Source organism: Lates calcarifer, unplaced genomic scaffold (genome assembly GCF_001640805.2).
Source record: "Lates calcarifer isolate ASB-BC8 unplaced genomic scaffold, TLL_Latcal_v3 _unitig_4587_quiver_601, whole genome shotgun sequence".
In the NCBI taxonomy this organism is placed as follows: Eukaryota; Metazoa; Chordata; class Actinopteri; family Centropomidae; genus Lates; species Lates calcarifer.
In genome coordinates this window covers 184,986-207,803 of record NW_026116988.1, presented here as the reverse complement: position 1 = coordinate 207,803, position 22,818 = coordinate 184,986, and the positions used below count along the sequence as shown (strand labels likewise).

Below are 22,818 nucleotides of genomic sequence, written 5' to 3'. Positions count from 1 at the left end.
TTTCAGCATCAGTCACCTGTAGTTCTGGCATTGCCTCCAGATCAGGGATTGACCTCTCTTCAAACTCAGTCACTATGTCTTTTGAAATCTTATTTGAAGTGATTGCTGACACTTCATTATCCACAGCATTGGATTCAGAAACTAACAATTGTTCCTGCTCAGCATTGACCGCTTCATGTCTACCACTGGTGACAGGAGTAATTTCCACTACATTGTCTTCTGCCTGGACACAATCAGAAATGGTAAGAAACTGATTCATTTCCAAGTCTGGAACTATTTTCTCTGCTGCTCTGCTTACATCTCCCTCCTGCTCCCTTTGACCTTGATCCTCTGTGAATTCATTTGAATCAGGTTCTGACCCTACTTCAGAACTTTCATCTTCTGGACCTTCCACTATGCTGAGCTGAACAGGTTTTCTGTCTTCTTCTTTCAAAGATGCTGTTTCTTGTCTGCCCAAACTTTTTTCTGTGATATCAAATATTTGATCACCCACAATATTGATGTGGTCTGCAGTAGAAATGGCTTCCTCTTGATGTGTACACCTTGACGTCTCTTCCTTCTCTCTTTCTGTATAAACGAAATTATTGACGTCTAATCCAGGTAAAGAAGCCTCTGTGCAAGATATCTGAGTGATCATAGATGCAGCTTCCTCAGAAAAAACTTCAGAGAAAACATGATTTTGCTGCTGTTCTGATTGTGATTTGTTTGCTGGCACATCAGTGATTTTATTCAATTGACTGAGCATAATTTCATCCATTATACCTCTTGGTGTCTCAAATGATGTCTGTGGTACATCTGGCCCCGCGGCTGGTTTCACAATGGTTTCCTTAAATTTTACATTTGAGGGCTTTTCTGATTTTTGTGTTGGATACTCTTTGATACCCTCATTGTCTTCAACTGCACCTTGGACCAGCTCATGAGGATAAGCTACTGTTGAGTCGTGCTCTGATGTGAAGGGGATCACATTTTGTGCTTGCATATCTTCAGTTGCATCATCTGTATTCTTCTGAGCTGTATCACCTTTAGTCTCAAACATATTTTTCATCACAGCCTCTTCTTTTGAGAGTGAATTAGTTTTAGTAATTTCACCAGTAGTGAAGGTATTTAAGAAATTAATGGTCTTGTTTGTGTCGTTTTGTGAATCTAGCCTACTTAGACCATTGGCATCTCTTGTTTGCTCCAGTGAAGGAATTCCTTCAAACTGGTTTACACTAACTTGCCTAATACCCACTGTATCTATCACAGCTGGCCACATTCCAGCCAATATGACTTGTGACTTCACTGGTACCACATGTTCCATTCCTATTCTTGGCTGCCCAACACCTGCTCCCAAAACAGCAACTGGCCCTAACCCCATCTGCCCTGGCTGCCCACCCCATGCTTGCCCTAAATTTCTATTAACTGCAACAACACTCCCCTTTTTAGCAACAATGTTTACTGACTGATTACCATATACCCTCCCCTGGGCTGCTGGATCTAACACCCCCTGAGGGGGAGCAGCCTTTTTTACCAGGGTAGCATCTCTGAGCAAAGTGCCCTGAAATGAGCCTGGGTCCACCCCTTCTGCCTCACCTGGACTACCACTCTCTTTAACTAACATATAATTACCATCAGGATTTGGCCCTATTATTGTCCAACCCTCCACAGGGACTGAGCCTGGGGACTCACCTGGGCTACCAGGTAGCAACAGGGTGGGGCTGAGTGGACTGCTGAGGCTGGCAGGACCTCCAATTGTGAGCCCAGATGAAGGACCCTGGGACTCACTCATTACATACAGGCCTGGAAAATTGGTTCCATGGGCCCCATCTGCCAAAAGAACAGTGCTCTGTATCTGTGGTTGAACTACATAATGCATAGGCTGTAGCACTGGGCTGGTGTAGTAAACTGGCTGCTGCTGTAGTACAACTGTCTGAACTGGACGCGGCAGAGTAGCAGAATGACTAGACGCTAGAGGACTGACTAATGTTACTGACCTTGGAGTGAGAAACTGTCATGGATTGTGGCATGGATTCAACAGTATTGACAGATGATTTGGAAATGTTAGTAGATGACATCACTCTTTCTGTCTTTATATTGGTATGCTTTTTCTCAACAATGTGCTCAATTTTGGGCTTAACAACCGGTTCAGCAAGATCAATAGTGGTATGGACAACATCTGCTACTTTGTGTGTCAGAGAGGGTTTTGGTGTTGGAGGAGAACAGATCTCAGCCAGAGTCTTGAACTTTGGGCCTAGGTCATTTAGGAGCTGTAGGTCATTGTCAGACTCCAGGAGGCTGCAGCAGCCCACTGAGCCAGCAGAAGAGCCCTGGCCCTCATAGTTATAAACCAACAGACTGTCCTTCACTGGCACAGCACACACTGCTTTCTGTTTGGGGTAAGGAAATAGCACTGGTGTCAAACTCTGAAAATCTGTTGAAAAAACAGCTGCAAGCAAAGTTAACATACTTACCATACCTATTATACCTTATGTTAGTTAACGTACCTGTGAGTAGTAGTCATTGAGGAATACGTCAGGCAGGGCTATATCCTCATATAGAGCTGCTGTGTTTTGGACACCAAGTCTTTGCCTGCTGAATTGCAGTGCACTCTCATTGCCTTGGTTGAATGTGTCTCTTGAAAACCTGTAGCTGTTGTCGACCTCCATAAGACTTTGACTGGTTTCCTGAAACTTCTGTACAGATTCATTGTAGAATGTAGCTGTCTGATGAGTTTCTGTGATTTTTGAAAGATTGCTTTCAAAGTTTGGTGCTGCTGCCGCCTCAACTTTCTTTTGGGTGCCTAACAAAACTGGGACACCTTGGAGTGGCACTTCCTAAAAAAGAACAGACAAAATAAAATGTTATCTACTGACATGTAGTAAGTATGTTTCTGACCTGGGAATGTGTGGAATTACAAAAGCATTTAGGACATACTATTAGGATATATCAATTTAAATCATCACTAGTAGCTGGACTAATAATTGGCAGCTTTAAATTTTAAAACAGAGTTCATAAATGAAGAAAAGAACTCCTCTCTGAAAGCAGATGTAAAAAACTTGATAACGACTTATCTAACCAACTTATTAACCAACTATAGGTGGGAACTATTTTAGTCAAGTTTAGTTTAGTTTTAATATAGTCCTGGAATAATTCTAAAATGACTTTTTTCAGAGTGGGTGGAGACAGGTTGAACCTTTCTGTTTTTCCTTTTTTGGACGCAGTTTAAATGAATGTAAATTATTTGTGGGATGGGACAGGAGTGGATTTCCATATAATCCTGTCCCATCCCAATCTCAGAAGAATCATTCCTGTCCCATTCCGCTCCTGTGTGTGTTTTGGGCACAGTCTGTAGGCTTTGTGGTACCTGGCTGGAGTAAGATTTTGATGCCATGGGCTTAATGACGTGTATGTGCACTAAGTCATATTTGTACTCAATTCACCATCATGGTTTTAAAAAGTATCCAGGTTCTAACACTTGAAAGGAGCAGGACCTTAGGTCTAATATTTAAGGATATAGCCTGGCTACGCCATCCCAGGACTTCCACCCAGGCAAATATTCACAATTTCACAAAATTAGACAAACAGTGACCCAATAAAGGGCACAACGTTCCATTAACACACTTTCTCTCTCTGGTCTATGGAGAAGAGATATAGATATTTAATTGGCTAACTAATCACAAGTGTAGACATTGACTTAACATATTAAATACAAATCATAACAAATTACAAGCATTCTCACTCCTGCTGCCTCTGTCGCTGTGTTCCTCTGAACGGTTTGCCCTCATTTCTTTTGTCTCCTTAAAGTATCTCAATAAACTCATCAACTGGAATAACAAAGTTTATAAATTATTCTCGAAAACATTCATAGTAGCTTTAAAAAAACAAGTACCATTGCAACATGTTGCTTTCATTCTTCTCTCTGCTGTGCACTTGGCATTAGATAGCTAACCTAAACTTCCTAGCTGTTTACATAGTTTAAATAATTTTAAACTTACTCTGTACCTTGCAGAGCATTTAGTCATACAAATATCATATCAAGTTAGTTCGTAATGCCTGGGTTCGTTCATTAATTAATCTATAATAGATAACTCTCATAGTCACTTTCACTCAGCCAGGTTAGATGGGGGTGTGTCTGGTCTCCTTGAACGCCTTTTGGAGTCCCAGCTGCGTAACGTTAAGTATTTGCAAGTCATGCAGCAACTCCCGCCCTACTGTGCTGTGATTGGCTAGTCCTTGAGTGAGCTTGAGCAGCTGTCTATCAACACGGTAGATAATCAACTAAAATACGAACGCTGCTTCATCTTGTTTCGGCGTGAGAAGTGTTCCAACAGCATGAGAGCGTGAGATTGAGAGTTGGCAAGCCTGGTTATTATTTGTCTTATTTCGCCCACACAATAAAATAGTAATATAATACAATAATTTCACACAATTAAAACTTAAAACTTAAAACTTGTTATTCCCGCCCCCCCGCTCCCGTTGACTTTTATCCCGTCCCATTCCAATCACGTGACGAGTAGTGGAATTGATTCCCATTTTGCGGGAATCCCACGAAAAAATGTCAGCCTCTAATTCACACTAATCCACACTAATGCATTTTATGCATCACTGTTGCTACATTTTAGTTTGAAAACACTGGGGTTACATTTTCGCAAACACCCATGTTTGCTTCCTGATCTGGTCTTATCATAATGTCATGATGTATCTGTCCCTGATTCGTGTGACTCCATTCTAGGAGAAAACAAACAGCATCAACATGAATGACAAATTACAAGCGTAATGGTGTCTTTGCTTGAAGCCGTTGTGCAGTTGAATGCTGTACGTGCTAGCACATGCTTGTCCAGCATATGTGAACAGTCACACACATTTTCAGGCATGTTAGTGTGGACAGAGATAATTTCTGATACAGAGCTAAAATGTTCGTCTGGACAGACAACATTTTTGTTTTAAAACATATTGTTCTGTGTATAAATGGTATAACTTTGCCACTTGGTTTCACACAGACATTTACTTTCAGTTATGCCAGGCTTAAATCTGATTCTGTGTTTTGGCAAAAATAATTAGGTGAGGAAAATGTGAGGAATCCTTTTCTTCACATAGTAAGACAACAAAAATGTTAGCCCACCTTATCTTCGCCTCTGCCTTCAGTGTGGTAGGATATGAGTTGTTCTTTGGCGTCAAATGGTAGATCACTAAATTGGTCAGGAAAGATGGTGTCTGCTCCTCCACATTGACAGAACAACAGGAGAAGAGGAATGACTGCAGAGAGAAGTAAAACATTCAAATCAGTGTAAAGTTAATCAAAGTAAATCAAAGGTTGTGACAAGATTTTTAAGGGACACAAAAACAAAACCAACACGTTCAGTGAAAGTATATGTTATCATTGTAATTTTATATGACAGCGACAAGAATAAGTACTTACTTATGAGAGTCTCCTAATGGTAAATTCATTTTGAGTCAGAGAGGTGTCAGAGAGGTAGTAATTTAACACTGTGGTTATTCTTAATAACACCACAGCTAACATTCTGCTTAATATATTTAAATCATGATGTCAGTTGCTTTTCCGAGAAACACAGTAATGCAATACACAATGGGTTGATTTTAAGTAAATATGCTAAAATTAGCACTTAAACATTATGAATAAAACTGAATAATGCTATGTTGCATTGAATTAAAATTGTCATGAATATGTAGTGTACCTTTAGCAACTTTTGAGCAGGCCAGTGGCCACACTACATAGAGATGAATCAAGTAAAACAAGAGTAAATGCTGTGTTTAAATCTGAGTATGTGTTTATATAGTCTAGTGACCAAGTGTAACAGTGTATTTGTTAAAACTCAACTCACACAGCAGTAAGCACAGGGCCATTAGCAGCAGGCCAATGGCTGGGGCAGAAAGCTCAGATGAGGTAACTCCCACTCTGGCTGCCATTAAGCTGCAGTCCTCTGTTTTTACACAGGTACAAACGTCCACAGTAAAAACCTCATTGGTGGGGCAAGACAGACCCTGAGCATCCAACACTTCCACCTGAAGCTCATATGAACCGGGCCACAGCACCTCCTCAGAGTGAAGAGCAGCAGTTGTCTCTAAAGACAACAAAAAATGGGACTGTCAAACACATGCTAGTAGTACAGTAATACTACTACTACTTCTGCTACTGCGTGTTACAATTGCTACAAGTGTTTGAACAATTAAAACAATATAATAACAAAATCACCGTCAGATTTTTCAGTTACACTATGACAAGCTCTTGCTCATATCATATCATATTTCATCATATAATCATATTTTGAGTTACATATCCATTTTGTCATCTGATGCTAACTACTTTGTACATTCTCTTACCATTGATGACTTCTACAACCCAGCTGCCCCGTGTCCCATCAGGTATGATTCTGAATGTGAATGGAGCACTGTTGGGACTAACATCCTCATCGCTGCCAGACACAAAAACAGTTTTTTTATTGGAACACAGGCTGCTGTGGGTGGTGGTGAGGGTGGGACAGTGGTCATTGGAGTCAGTGACTTGAATGGCTATTGTTCCCGTGGCTGTCTTTGATGGCATGTCTGAGGATGACAACAGCTTTGTTAGTCAAACAGCACACATACTGCAAAGCCATGCCAATAAAAAAATCCAGTGGGTTCTGCAAAGGTCTGATGATGCCACTCCTTCTGCAGGTTTACATGATATCAGTGACTTGAATATAAGTCTTGAAAACAAAACTAATTGCTTAGTACACTGATGAAGCAAATAAATGTGACTGCCAAAATTATATTTTCTCCTGACAACACTGCAAATCTGAATTATCCTTAATTTTAACAGTGTTTATGGAAGTCTGTTAAAACTGGCAGTGTATGTAAATTATTTCCCCCCCAGACTTCCTCTCATTCCAAAACACTTTTATGAAGTGGTTTGGCAGGTTCTGTCAAAGATCAATGTGCCTCATTTCTAACATTACCTCTGGCAACTCCCTTGGGTGAACTGCTCATTCAGCTCATAGACATACAGATGATAAATCATATTCAGAAAGGTGAAGGATTGAATTAATTAGATGGGGAGAACAGAGGCTGTTCCAACAGAAATTTCTCAAGAAGGCAGAAACAAAGCCTTATAAGCTTAGAGCATCATAAAGGCATTACCTTTGGTCATGGCCAGAATCTTGGCAATGTAGGTACCATTCACCAAGAACGGCGACTCTCTGTCTGGTACCTTGTTGAGTTTAATCTCAGCTGTTTCTTCGTCAATGGTAAACCAGTTGTCTGGATCATAGGCTTTTGCATAACTGAACCACAACAAATATGTAAGACATCAACAATAGTAACAATAAGCAGTGGTAAATTGTTCAGTTATTTTGGTAAAAGGAACACTTCAACATTTGTGGAAGTATGCTTAATCAACTTATCACTCTGGTGTCTCTTTAAGTACATAGTTAAAAGGAGACAATTAGCTAAAGTTTACCTAAAGACGAGAAACTGTCCAAAGTTAAGACAAACATCTACCAACACCTCTAAAGCTCACTGATTAACACAGTGTAGCTGTTTTCCCTTCTTCAAATATTTATGCTAAACTCTTGCCTCTTGGCTTAAAACACATACTTAGTTAAAATGTTTTTCTTTAACAAGTTTATTGTTACCCTAGCGGTGGTGATGGCAACATCAGTGGGTTGGTCCTTTGGTCCAGATTAAAAAATCTCAACAATTTGTAGCACCACCATGAAGTTAATAGTTTTGGTATTTTCTGGTATATAGCCTGCAAAACTAATGACGTTCCTATCAGCCTCAGCTGCAGCTTGACTAACCTGACGTCTTCAGCTGGTTTTCCTGTGTCTGGATCGACAGCAGCAAACACAGTAATCACACCATCCTCAGGTGCTTCATTTGGATCTTCAGATACAGGAACATTCTTGGTGTCAGGCACGAATGCTGGGCCCTCTGGCACATTATTCACTGCTATCTTAATGGGATAGCTTTTTGAGGGTGCCTTTGGCTTTGGTTTTGTTCCTGGTCCTGGTTTGACACCTGGTTTAAGTCCGACACCTACTCCAGGTCCAACACCAGGCTTAACCCCAAGTCCAGGACCAAGTCCCACCTCAGGATTAAGTCCTACTTCTCCACCCCCTTCCAGGTCAGCGTCTAGGCCTACGTCTACACCCAGATTCACATCTGCATCCACCCCCACATCTACTCCCAGGTCTACCCCTGCGCCCACACCGGCTCCAGCACCAGCACCAGCACCAGTGCCAGCTCCAGTGCCGGCACCAGCTCCAGTTGCCAGAGGGCCACCCTTTCCAACCTGAACATCCACATCCATCAGAATAGCACCACCCTCCACAAAAGGAGCTACATTCTCAATAAGCAGGCCAAGCTCAAGATTCTGGAGTTCTTCAAAATCTACAGGCTGTTTGGTCCAAGATGGAAGGTCATAAGAGGGTCAAGAGAGAAGACAGAAAGAAATAAGAATCAACAAAGAAATGTTACAAACCTACAAAAAACAAATTAAAATATCAAAATATAAGAAAAACATATAAAATTACATCACACAAGTCTAAGTACCTTAATCAGTTTCAGGATGCCCTCATTGGTTTCTTTGTCTGTCTCAATGGAGAAGAGGTTATCATCATTTCCTTTGGCAATTGTAAAGACCGTCAACCAGTTGTCTGTGTGTTCAAGGTCTTTGTCCAGAGCTTTGATTCTCATGACAACTACATCAGCGACATTTTCATCCACTGATCCAGAGTACTGAAAAAAGAACATGAATCTAAATGTGGAATCTAAGATGAAACAGAAACTGTTTCTGTGCTAAAGATGGACATAAGTCTCACTGTTTGAATTAGAGGAAAAAACATGTCCCTAAAATATAGTTACATATAAAATATAATTCGCTGTGTTATATACCCTGAGTCCAGGTTCTGCTCGAGGTTTCTGCCTCTTAAAAGGAAGTTTTTCCTTGCCACTGTCACCTAGTGCTGCTCATGGTGGGATTTGTTGGGTCTCTCTCTCTAAATACCTATTTTAAAGAGTACTGTCTAGACCTGCTCTATATGAAAAGTGCCTTGATATGGCGCTATATAAATAAAATTGAATTGAATTGAATTGAATATGTGTTTTTGATCCCTTGTTGTATCTGATCCATAGAGCATTGCTTGTGGCATTCTTTTATTTGGAGTGTGTTTCCCTTAATGTTTGTACTCACAGTCTAGCATTCCACTGCTTTGTATTGCTGATGAATTGATGGTATGGGTTTGACTTGAGCTTTTACTAGGCAGACAAGAGTCAATAATGTATGCTAGTCAGTTGTATTGTGGGAAAGGTAGTGTTTTTTTTTTAGTTTTTTTTTTTTTTTGGCTATTGAGCAATACTATGGAGTTCAAGTGAGGGTATCTTGACCTCTCCTGCGTAGGAAAAGTAATACTATACTGAATCTTTATTTGAAAACCATATTTGATTACTAATAATTTGATTAGTATAACTGTTGTACATTGTCGGTGTCCAAAATATCTTTGTTTTAAAATTTAGTCAATTTAAAATGTAGTTCACAACTCTATGACTACGCCCTCCTCCAAAGTGTCTTTTTCACATCAGACATTTGGTCTTATCATAGGTAGGTACAAGATGTAATTGATAACATGAATTCATTCCATTTAGAATCTTCCTACCTCCAGGGCCCATTATTAATAACAACAGAAGCACTGTTAATGGTATGAGTTCTACCTGTGCAAAAGGTTTATTTTATAAACACTCTGGTTTTCTGTTTTATGTCCATCCCACCCAGAAACTAGTGAAAGGAGGGTTTATTCATAGTGCACTTCACATCATTCATTTTCCCTGTCTCTCCAGAACTGTGATGGCTGTGTGTGTGTTCTTCACCTCAGATTTTTCCAGAGTGGGGATATTGTCATTGATGTCCAGGACCCTGATCTCCACAGTTCCTGTCCCTGTTAGCCCATTTGCCGCCCCATTCCAAATCAGTCCCTTTTATAACCAGTCTGTAGAGGTCATGAGTCTGTCAGATGAAAAACAGCAAACCAAAACCTGAATTGCACAAACATCCCTCTGTTACTAAATGAAATATGATCATACTGTGCATATGTTGACAAAAACTAATTAGGTGTCCGTCATGTTCAGCAACACTGCAGGAATGTATTGTAGATCATGGTAGAATAGTGCTGCTGCAAAACTTTCTTTTATTCCACCTTGATCTTGAATTTCAGAGAACATTTTGCTCTAGTCCATTTTTTTAAATCTTACAGTTTAAACTGTAAGAAAGTGAGGTTAGTTTATCATTGATTGTCAGTATGAGGAGAGCATAACTCTGGAGTAACGGGCTCATACTTTCATGCTGTGGGCTTTTATAGGCATGGCCGTGGCTCAGGAGGTAGAGCAAGTCACTAATTAGAAGGTCAGTGGTTCGATCCCAGGCTCCTTTAGTCCTTGTGCTGAAGTATCCTTGGGCAAGGTACTGTACCCCATTTGTATCATCGATGTGTGTGTGTGTGTTAGAGAACTGCATATATATAAACCAAGCACTCTTTGAATGTGTGTGTGAATGGCTTAATGTGACCTGTAGTGTAAAGCATGTGCAGTGGTCAACGTGCCTGGAAAAGTGCTGTATAAGTGTTTGGATGTTGTGAGTGCTTATAAAGATGTGTGAAAATTAGAAAAAGATGAGAGGATTTACAAAGTGCAGAGGTGAGTAATGTTTCTCCTGATCAAACTGGATAACTGGGTGAATTCAGGAGAAAATGTACTGCCATTCACTTGACCTGTCAGACAGTTGAGAGTGAAATAAGAAGCTTTTGAAGCTTCCAGAGTCGAGTGAACAGAAAGGCAGCAGAATATGTAGACTGTGTCTTACCGTATGTACACTCACCTCTCTGTCCAGTGTAGGCTCTTTGACATACAGTTTGCCTGTCTTTTCATCTAAAGTAAACATGTGACCTGTGCCTTCTGGCTCCTGACTGATGATGCTGTAGGAGATCTTTGCATTAACTGTATTGGGATCATCATCATCTTTCCCCTCAATCTGCATAACAAAGGTTCCTGCAGAGGATCACAACAGGACAAATCCATCTCAGTAGAATCCATCAGGTCAGTGCTCATTGGACCTGTTCACACTAAGCAGCCACAAACTACTACAGCCAGACTGCCTTTAGAGTTCATATGAATATGAATTCCAAATGAATTTGAACTGAATTATACTTGGAGAGTTCAGAGCTGTTAACAGTTTACAAATGCAACCATATACATGCTGGTTCCATTAGCTGCTACTTAAATGATTCATGACAAGTGTATTCATGTAGCTGTTTAGAGTCTAGCACTACCTTGTTTGCTTGCCTCTGTGATGTTACCAGTATGCAGCTCAAAATAAGGAGCATTATCATTCTGGTCCAGGACTGTGACTGTCAGTGGGATATCCTCCTCTGCTGTGGTCCCATCTCTGTATTTAGCGCTTCCTGTTAGCTGCATGAGGTACATGAGGATTGGGACAGTGTTAGATGTTCACTATTGGTCCTTTAAGACGTGAAGGTGGAATACAAAAATCCAGTTACACATTAGTGTGTCTAGATGCAAAATCATGGCATTCATGGCTTTTTTTTTTTTTTTTTTACAAAATTTAAAACAACACCTCATTGCACTCATCAGCAGATGGAGTTTGTTCAGAGGAAATTTAGTTAGTTGAACTTAATAACAAGCCAAAGCTCCAACCACTGATGAGAGTCACAAAATGTGGCTGAAAACTAAGAACTCCACTTCATGGACCTTGTGTTCTAGGGTCTGTCACGTCTACACAGACTTGGTGTGAGAAGCACTTTAGCAGAGGAGCAGCTCTGGACTGTCTGTGTTACACAGGAGGTGTTCAGGTACAGTAGAGTTGTTCAGAAGCACTTGCAGCCTAATAGACAATCACTGTGGCTATGTGCATGAAAATGAGGAGATTAGACCAGTGCAGACATGCTTTAGAGCCTTTCGACTACATTTACAGGCATATAGCATGAGTAAAACATGAGCTGTTATGTGTCCTGTGTAGACAGACATATGTGTTCCAGGAGACAGGCGACTGAAAAACACAGCTGAAAAGACTTCAAGTTCAACTTTTCTCTCGCTGCTGTTTTTTTCAGGCCATAGATTCCCAATAAGGTGGGGCTGTTCACAAATAGTCAGACTACTCCTAGACCTGCTGACCTGTGGCACCTGCAGGAAGTGAATGTTATTGCTGCTGTGTTTTTTTTTGTGTGTGTGGCTAAAGCGCCCAATTGTCAGCTGCTGTAGATTAAGTGAGGAAACTATATGGGAGTGGAATATGTGGATAACAGTCTGCACTGAAGACAGAGCTACACTGCAATTTTCACTCCAATTAAAACTGCATTGCAGCTCTGTCGTGGTGTTAATTCTGTATTCTTTCTCAGCATTTAGCATAGAATATGCAAAACTGTTAAGTAAAGTGCAAGTGTAAAACTTGTGGCCAGCAGGGGGTTGTTTTCCTTGTTGTATATCTTGTATGGCTCTTGTTTTTCTTTTTTCTTTCTTTTCTGTAGAAAAAAAGACTTACATTGTAGGAAGACTGTTTCTCCCGGTCCAGAATACCAGTGATTTTTACAAAACCAGTGTCATGGTCCACCACAAAGAGATTGAAGGGTGGTTTGTCAGCTCCTGGTCCAGAGAGATAATACTCCACCTTTTTATTCTTGTCATTATCAGAGCGAATCTGTCAACAAAACACAGATGTGGAAAACTGTTTATATTTCAAGTCAAGTCAAATTTTTTTTTATCCCAGGAGGGGAAATCTGGTTGCAGCCAGGTGTTTAAAAAAAAACATAAATGCGAGTACAACAGGCAGAACACAGGGACAAAACAGTGTAATAAAGTCCAAGATTACTACATATAAAGATAAAAGAGCCCAAGTTGCAGAGTGTGGAAAAACTGCTCAGCACCATCATCTGTGCACATTCAGCCTTTTCAGTGTTTTGTCAGGTCTCTCTCAGGGTTAATACTTTGAATGTGTTGTTTATATATATTAACAGAATAATGTATTGCCACATGTGAGTGTGTTCTATCACATTCTGAATCATTTGTTATTCAGTCGAGGAGAACATCCCACCATGTGCGGATATAAGATACAAGGTAAATTAATTCAAACTGCTAAATGTTTCAACTCTCAGTAACAGTCGACTGTTAACAGTGCACTTTAAAAAAAAACAACAAAAAAACTAAATTCTCCTATAGGAATTAGAGCTGTCTATTCTCCTAAAGTTGGAATTCAAAATTGTATTGACATTTGCAATAATACACATTACAAGAACCCACCCCTACAACCTTCATGCTAAGCTACGCTAACTGATTGTCTGCTCAAGTCCATAGGTGATGCACAGACATGAGCGTGGTATATTGATCTTCTTATTTAATTCTCAAGAAAGCTAATTTCAGATTCTAATATCACATGTTGTAGCAAAGACATATTAAGAACATGCAGAATGTAGAACATGGTTACACACACACATTCATGGTGAGATTCAGGTCAGCTATTTGGCCCAGGGCACATTTTTCAAAGGCAGCATCATAAAGTCCAAGAAATCCCCCACCGAGTTGCAGTGCTGTTGGTGGGAGATCATTTCAACCATTGCTGTAAAGTGCTGCTGTGAATTTTGGTATTTTAATGCTGGAGATGAAGACAGATTGTCCAAAACCTTAAGAAATGTCCTGCCAAAGCAGATCCACACTGACTCTGCTCTCCATAAATATTATAATGTTAGAAATATATATCAAATACTACACAGCACTGTGCAAAATATTAAAGAAAACCACTGAAGGAGAGCTGAGCTGCACTCTTTTAAATAGTTACAGTAGCAGCATTGTAACTTACTTCAGTAAGTAATTTTATCTCATATATATTTTTTTTCAGCTACAACATATGGAAATGTTATTAGAATTAATACAATAGAAAATTATAAATAAAAATAAAAAGATGATTATAATCTATATTGAAATTTAAATGTTGTTCCCTAACTTTTGATTGTGAAATTAACAGGCTCTGATTGCTGTAGCAGGTCCAAAGATGACTTTTACAACTGTAATAAACAAACCTGAAATATTTGTTCTGGTCTAAAAACAAGCCTCTTACCCAGACAAAACTGGTGAAAAAAAGTTTTAAAAAATAAAAATAAAATAAAACACTGAGCAGGTTGTTATCTGTCTAAAGATAACATTTTGTTTGCCATCTCCACACTGTTAAAAAAACCTGTAGCCTTAAGTTTACTACAGTGGCACAGCTGAACAGAAACAGGTTTCTTCTCTGCAGGGTTAGTGGCAGAAACCAGTTCTTTGTTTGATGCTCATCCTTGCCAGTTTCCTTCAAATGTTAAATGGTAAATGGACTGTACTTAGTGCTTTTCTAGTTTTATCCACCACTCAAATTGCTTCACACTATAGGTCACATTCACCATTCACACACACATTCACACAGCACTTTAGGGGTGTAACAATCAGTGGTGGCCCGTCAGGTCGTATTTCTTGCTTTAATTCGCTTTAGGGGTGAGAATGCCCGCTCGCTGTATTGTTTACGTTTTTAAGTTAATATTGATGCTTCTGCTGGAGATGATGTGTGTGGAGCAGCTGTGGCTACAGTGTTTGGAGACCTATTAGTGTTAACTGGGTCTTTATAGCATTGCCTTAGTAATAGCATTTATTCTGGCTACATGCCCGTCTGTACAAAGTTATGTTATGCTGTGTTTCTGATTATCCTTGATGGTTTCTATGGTCGTGACATTATAATGAATATTATAATGGTATTAAGAGATGGGTTAGTGGCCTAGGTGTAAAATGCACGGTGCGCCACTGATAACAATACATTGATCTTCATCAATACAATCGATTCCAAACTGAAAATATCAACCAAACATCGTACATATTTAACGTCTCTCTCTAAGCAAGCACAGAGATGTCAGCTGGTTTTGTCACAAACGAAGCTTAGCGAAAGTTCTGTCTGCACATACCAGCTGAATCACAAGTTGCTTCCTGCTATCTCTAAGCCCCACCTACTAATTCTGTTTTCATCCAGTCACAACCTGACACACCCAACTAGAGCCAATCAGCTGTAAGCTATCACAGTTTAAAATGTTTCTCTCTCTCTGCTGTCATTCAGGTGTCATTTCAGCACCTGCAACATTGTACAACCCACCTCCTCCCCTTCACCACCTCAACTGTGGATGCCTGGCCATGTTCTATCTGCCCCTGATCAGAAGTTCCCTCACAGGAAGCTGTCCCAACCTCAGGACCCCATTCTCTCCTTCTCTCCTCCTCTCTTTCTCTCATTCTCTCTCTCTCTCTCTCTCTCTCTCAACTCAACCAGTCGAGGCAGATGGCTTCCCACTCTGAGTCTGGTTCTGCTCGAGGTTTCTGCCTCTTAAAAGGAAGATTTTTTTCCCCCACTGTCACCTAGTGCTGCTCATAGTGGGAATTGTTGGGTCTCTCCTCATAAATGTAATAACATAAGAGTAGAGTCTAGACCTGCTCTATATGAAAAGTGCCTTGAGATAACCTTGAACCTCATCGATTGCTGGCTCCTGAATTAAATGGAATCGGAATCGTATCATAGCAAACTTTGTGATATTGGCAAACATCAAATCGTTGTCCATTGAGTCGATATAATATCATATATAATATATGATGAAACTTGTGATTTACACGCCATGTATACAGTACAAATGTTATAAATGTTAAGTGCTCTCTAACACGCACACACACATTCATACACTGATGACACATCAGGGCAGTTTGGGGTTCAGTGTCTTGTCCAAGGATACTTTGGCACACGGACTGGAGGAGCTGGGGATCAAACTATCAACCTTCTGATTGAGCCACAGCCGCTCCCTTCAAACATTATGATGAACAAAAGTCAACTGACCTTGGCAATAAATTCCTTATGTGTGTAGTCGGTGTTCTCCATCAGCTTGGCCGGGGGAAGGATCCACTCTCTCTTCTTCCTGCTCAGTGTCTGTGACCTCTGCCCTGCCTCAGCACTGAGCACCTGCACAGAAGACAGAAAGGTGGAAATCTGCACCTGGACACCGATGGACTGACACTGTGTTCAAACATATACCAGCAGCACCATATTTAACATATGTAACACATATATAACTACACATACTATAACACAACTGAAGTCAAATAAAAGCCAAACTAAAAAAACATTCATGAATGACTTACACTGTGAATGAATAACAGTGTAAGTCAGCATAAATGTTAGTGAGGCTAAACTTCATCCTCATACATATTTGTTATTAATTATAATGACCAAACAGGATTTACAAATACTGATCACTCTGAAGAGACCTCAAAATTCTCTACATATTTCTATTCATTTAGATATTTTTCACATCTTTGTTCAGCTGTTTCTTTATATTATTATTATTATTTTTAAGTTTCTCTCCCTGTTGTTCTTAATGCTGTTGTTGTGGAAGGAATGAACTCTGGTGGAAATTAAAGGCTTTCACTCTGTAGCACGAAGTGCACTGCACATAGGTGACTTTTAAGTTACTACACTGATTATTAGTTAACAACATTAGTTAGAGTAAATACCATACGTAATATATTAGTTAGTCATTAATCATGACAGTGTATATAACTATAAAGTATCCCAACCACATCAGCCTCCTTCACCTGACTCTGAAGCTGTCAGGCTCCTTCACTTTAAGCTAAAGGGCGCCGGCTCTTCTGCTCTCGCCGACTTCCCGCGCGTGAGTTCTGCAGAGCCGACGCTAACCGGTGAGCATACCTGGTGCTCGTCAGCATAAGGTGAAGGAGATACCAGGTTATATTTAGATTATGTCAATGGGTCGACAGAACATAATATGAAAGCTATTTCTCTCTCTCTCCTCTCTCTCTCTCTCTCTCTCTCTCTCTGAAGGAGGGTATAATAAAATGAAATGAATCATTGTTTATTATGGCCATTATCAGAGACTGGGCAGGAGACTAGCAGTGCTGAACAGCTATGCCGGGGGTGTGGACACACACACATACACCCGCCTGCTGCAGCAGCTCAGAGGTCGACGCACAGCTGAACACTGCTAACAGACTATGGTGTTAACTGTACTGACTTTGAGTTTTGAACTGCTGGAGCTTTTTAACATGAAAATCTATAGCGTCATAATCGCATCAGACTTTTCTTCACCTCCTTATTCTGAAGAGCACCGGACTGAAGAGCCGGTGCCACGGGCGTGCACCGGGCACATATCGGGCGGCATACCTTACGTTGAGCTGCGCCGCAGAGTGCCGACCAGCTCCTCAGTATCAGCTGAAGGGGATCCCGGTGCAATTGTGACACTTACTAGTAATTACAACACTGCGTGTGAACTGCACAGGTAAAGCGGTGTGGCCCAGTTTGCAGACTGATTTACATTCTCGTAATGAATGACTAATTAATGTCGGCTACTACAGGCTATTTAAATAACGTAATTACTCTAACCAATGCTGTCTTGCTAGCTAACAATCATCTTAACACTGATATTTGAAATAGGTGCAGTGCACTTCATGCTTAGGAGTGAAAGCCTGCCTGTTGTCATGACTCTCTGTATATACTTGCGCTGCGAATATTACTAGTAAAATTTGTGCCCGTTTTGCTATTTCGTGCGCACATTTTATTTTTATTTTTTGACGTGACTACTCTGGGGCTCCGTACAGATGAATACATCAGAAACAAGCTATGCTTATTCTTTATAATTCTGACAAAAATAAATGTGCCCATGGTGTACATTCACATTCATTGCTTTTAAAGAAAGTGATGAGGATCTGTGTTTGTCTCAGTCCAAACACCGCATGCACAAGTACAGCAACAGCCACAGCAGCAACAACCGCAACAGCGTCGACAGTACCAACAGCAGCAAAAATAATAATGATGATATAGCTCACTGCATGTGAACCTGTTCTGTGTGGTTTCCCTGCTCATACTTAAGCAGGAGATACTTGGCCATGAGGGCAGGATAAAAACAGCTAACAGGACATTTTAAGCCCACCAACATGAACACAGGTTCAAGGGTACGTTTTGGATATAGCGTATCTATACGCACTGGATGGTAAACTGTTGTGCAAGTTTAAAAACTTAAAAACCTGTATCAGAGCAGCTCTTACAGGCAGAACAAACAGACCAACACTTCTCATCTTTTACTGCTTCGAGCTCTTCAGCACAGCATTTTATTCACATATATGCTCTGTTTCAGTGTGGCTAATTTAGGCAGCTTTAACAGTGCTCAAGCTCTGTACTCTGTAGTTACAGCACAGATTAAAATAATTACAGGAAAAAATGCACCAATGGTCAAGTCTTTGAATTTATCAGTGCATTATTTGGTAGTGCAGTAATGAATGTTTTGGTGCTGTGAGTGACAACATTTTCTGCTGGGCATGATGTGCAACCTGCATTCAGCTTTGAAAAGCAGTTAAAGTTGAACCCGAGCCTGTTTTAACGTGATCAGTAATGATGTTTCATTTTAAAAGTGCAGTCTAGTCCACAATAAGAATACTTCTTTCTCCTGTAAAAGCAAGCTCCCTCATGCCTCCCGCATGTCCTATTGAGTCAAGGTGAAAGGTATGAGTTGCTTCAGGGTGAATACTCACCAAGGCCAGCGCAAACAGAAGCAGGAGGCCCGCTTCTGTGAGGGAGAGTCGAGCCATGAATGCAGGGAAGACACAGAATATGCCAGCCTGTCCTTTCTGAGAGTACAAACCCACTGACGACTTCACAAAGAGCAAACTGATGGGCCTTAAATAATGTTGACAAGACCCCCCCGCCCCCCATTCCTCCCTCCCCTCTCTTCATGTGTGCTTTTGAAACCGTCAAAAAGCGTGTTTCTCAAAGGTGTGTCTGTTCTCTGCTGTAGAGTTTGAAAGGTTATGGCAGGGCCTCAGGGATGAACACTTGATTAGGCTGACAAGGACAGACAGGTAGCTCACACTGTAAAAACACATTTGAAGTATTCAGGAAAGCATCTGCTACTTTTTTCTGAAAATAGTTATTTTATCCTTTTGGTTTTCTACAGTGCTCATCTAGTACTCACAGTCAACTAATATAAAGTTCTCCCAGTGAGGTAATAACATTTTTAAGTGCCAAACTTAGGTACATTCATCATAAGCTTGGGACAAAGGTGCAGACCACATGAAACCCCCAGAGACCAGACAAACCAACAAAAGTTTGTTTCCAGCAACTTGTACAGATGTTTTAGTCTCTGACAGTCTGGAAGGACCAGAGGCCTTTTAACTGTGTAAATACACCAGACGACACACTGAACCACTGCTGACTAACTGTTTCTGCTGCTCCTTTTTTTTGTGTTTTTTTGTGTTTGTGTTTTGTGAGACCTTAAAGCTGAAAGGAACAAAAACAAATTCAGGTAAGGCTGTTTATTGAACGATATGTATTCCTTGACATCACTTATGTTTTTGTGTTGTGGAGGCTCTCTGTTATCCATTGTAAGTATCAAATATGCTTTAAAAAGTCATTATGAGAACAATGGCAGCGACTGAAGGACTGGGGAATAGAGTCTTTATATTACACCAGCTGACTCTGACTGGAACACACATAGTTCAGCTTGGTCTAATTAGTGTTCACGATGACATCACATGTCACACCCCATCTTCTAAAAGCACAATTTTAACAAATGCTTTGTAAAAGCAAGATGAGAGTGTATACTCAGATGAGACCATCTTATTATTTCAGTTGATGAGGTGTTGAAGCTCTCTAACCTGGAAGTTGGCTTTCCAGACTTTCTGGTAAGAGAAGCCTGTATCCCAGGTTGTACCCCCACATACTGTATACACACAGACACATACACACACTTGTGTGGAACATGCAGAAAAATAGGCAGTAAATTTCATGCACCATCATTTGCATATGGTAACCAGCTTCAATGATTCCTTTAAGCCTAAAGCTGTTCCTCTGGGTTTCCTTTTGGCTTTTAAAAATGTCTGAGTGTTTTTTTTTTTTTTTTTTTTTTTTTTTTAGAAATCAGAGTAGCTCTAACCCATATCTCTAATATGGTTAACATACTTTTTACAACTTACTCTATGAATGTTTGATTCATATTAACAGAACATGTTTTGTGTTGTTAGTTCAGATAGAATGTGTTGTTCATAATGTAACTTAGATGAGATCTGACCACATTCTCACTTTGAGATCTCATCAAAACTCAGACAGACCTCATCCAAGGTATGATTCATCTCAATTAGACAACTCTGAGTGAAAATTAATGACTTGATTCTTTTCAGTCTTACTAACAACCGATTAGTCATTATTATTTCAGTTTTGTGTCTGACTCCCTACAAATTTGCTGTGCTTTAGTTGTTGTTGTTTTGATTTTGTCATATACATTCAGCATCCTTGTAAAAGAGTCCTCAATGAGGCCTTTCTGAGTGTTCATAAATGAATAACATGCTGTCAATGGTATAAAAGAAAGAAAGACGTAATAATAAAACCTGTCTTACAAAACAGTCTTTGAAATAAAATTCAAATTAAATTGTAATAAATGGTGCTGACATTTGTTTTTGTTTATGAGAATTAATTTGATCGTCAAAGAAAGGAATCATAACTTGGTTCAAGCACTGGAGTTTAAGGCTTCAGAATCAGATTCTTTTCTTTCTGTCATGACCCGTGTCAATAATGAAGATCACCTTAACTTGTATTTCTTTGTGACTGTGACAAACTCCTCTTTTTGTATTTCTGTAGCTGCAACATGCATAACAAGTATTTCTTGTTCACAGTTTTCCAGGCTCGGTTTACCATCAGGGTACTGACCTTTGAGGCACTACCTTTAGTGCCTTAAATCTGACAGACATGTTTGACTGAGCTTTTTTCCAAAATCTTATTTCATGATGAAAAGATATAAAAATACAATACTGTGCATTTCAAATGGAAAATAAATAGTTACTGAATAGTTAGGAAAGAGTTGTTTATTGCCTTAAAATCCCATGTAGATCATTTTAGGGCCAGGAAACAAACATATGTTGTAGCCTTGCATTTATTTTTTATAGTGCATGCACACATTTAATGCCATCATAAATGCACAGCTGCACTGAGATCTTCAGTGATGTATTTGGTCTGACACATTCTCATTAAGAACACTATTTGATATGACTGGCAGTTTTAATAGAGAATATCTGGCACAAACAACTGGTTACACCTATCATCTGTCGGCCAGTGAAACATCAAGAGCAGTGTGTATGTGTGTGTGCTGAGTTCAAGTGACAAATCTTAGACAAAGTAAAGACCCAACCTCCAGTTCCTCACATGGTTTGACATGTCATCTTGTAAACTTCTTATTGCTCCTTTTGTGCCCAGTATTTGGATTTACCATGGTTTCAGTGTTTTTCAAATTCACTAAATACAGACAACAGGAGATGAGAGCTTGCTGTTGCATGTTCATGTACACAGGAGCTATGTGGATTCTCCTCCTCTCCCCACGGGCACATGTTGACTGACATGCAAGTTCAAACATTTGGAATGACCATCAAAAACATGTTGTGCTTTAAAAATAATCTTCCAGCAATGTCCTGCCAAAACACATTTGTGATTTTTCTCAGCAAGAGAAGAAGGATGAGGCAAGCACTGTTTGGTCTCTGGTTTCTAACTGTAGACCCAACTCAGTGCTTAGTTGAAGCACTTTTGGAAGTGATCACAACCTCCAATCTTCTTGGTTTTAAACTGACGAGTTCTGTACACCTGGATTTGGAGATTTATTTCCTGCAGATCCTCTCAAGCTCTGTCAAGTTGGATGGGGACTGTTGGTGAACAGTCATTTTCAGGTCTCTTCATAGATGGTGGACTGGGTTCGAGTCAGAGCTGTGACTGGGCCACTCAAGAACATTCAAAGAAATTGTCCCTAATCCACCCCTGTTTTGTCTTGTCTGTGTGCTTAGTATCATTGTCCTACTGGAAGGTGAATATTCAGCCCAGTCTGAGGCCCTGAGTACTCAGGACCAGGTTTCCATTGGTTCATTTACCCCTTACAATTTTCCCTCAGTCCTGAGCACTCTCTCCGTCCCTACCACTGTAAAACACCCGCACAGCATGATGCTGTCTCCACCATACTATTGGACAGGTGATGAGCAGTGTCTGGTTTTCCCCAGACATGAGTAAACAGTTCAATCTTAGTTTCATCAGACCAGAGAATCTTGCTCCTCAGTCTGAGAGGTCCTTTATGTGCTTTCATGTGTCTTTTACTGAGGAGATGCTTTGTCTGGCCTCTTTACCATAAAGCCAAGATCACTGGCGATTGGAGTGTTACAATGATTATTGTCCCTCTGGAAGTTTCTCTCATCTACACTGGTGAGCAACTTACTTTCTTGTTATTGACAAAAAAAAAAAATGTTATCTATGAATAAATACAGCTGACAGTGAACAAACAGCCGATGTTGCTTATCAGAGCCACACCAGCTGTATGGATACTGGCACCATTTGGAATTTTGCAAACTGTACAGTTAATACAAGTAAAGTAACATGTCATCCACCTGTGCAGCTCTGCTCTCAGTCCCCTTATTTAGGCCTAATTCAGGTCTGCTGCTATTCTGACTGTATAAACCCTGAATCAGCTCCTCTCCACACAAGGTGAGCTACCAGTTGAATCCCAGTGTCCTGTCTGAATAATTAAATAATTGATGAGGGTTATCCAGCTGTGCCCAGTTTTATGCAGGGTATTGTGCATTTGTACCATGCAGGGGTGTGCCTTAATTTATCTATTTTTTATTGAATTCTTTAGTTCCTTATCATGAACACAGTTGATCAGTCAAATGTCAGATAAAGATTCAGCCTCCATTTGACCTTTTTTCCCACTGCATGCACCATGTTGGATTGTCACAAAGTAT

General features: G+C 40.1%; 1 protein-coding gene across 1 annotated transcript; it reads right to left on the bottom strand.

Annotated features, from left to right (window-relative positions):
* Positions 1-1,934: 1,934 nt before the first annotated feature.
* Positions 1,935-18,639, bottom strand: LOC108900677 (desmoglein-2-like). The gene is given in 15 exon segments (XM_018701846.2): positions 1,935-2,366; positions 2,484-2,813; positions 5,102-5,235; positions 5,823-6,062; positions 6,322-6,543; positions 7,117-7,259; positions 7,776-8,374; positions 8,530-8,715; positions 9,844-9,933; positions 9,935-9,979; positions 10,847-11,016; positions 11,298-11,436; positions 12,527-12,682; positions 15,878-16,000; positions 18,583-18,639. Coding segments are annotated over 15 exon segments (3,060 nt in total). The 3' UTR covers positions 1,935-1,940.
* Between the last annotated feature and the right edge of the window lie 4,179 nt (positions 18,640-22,818).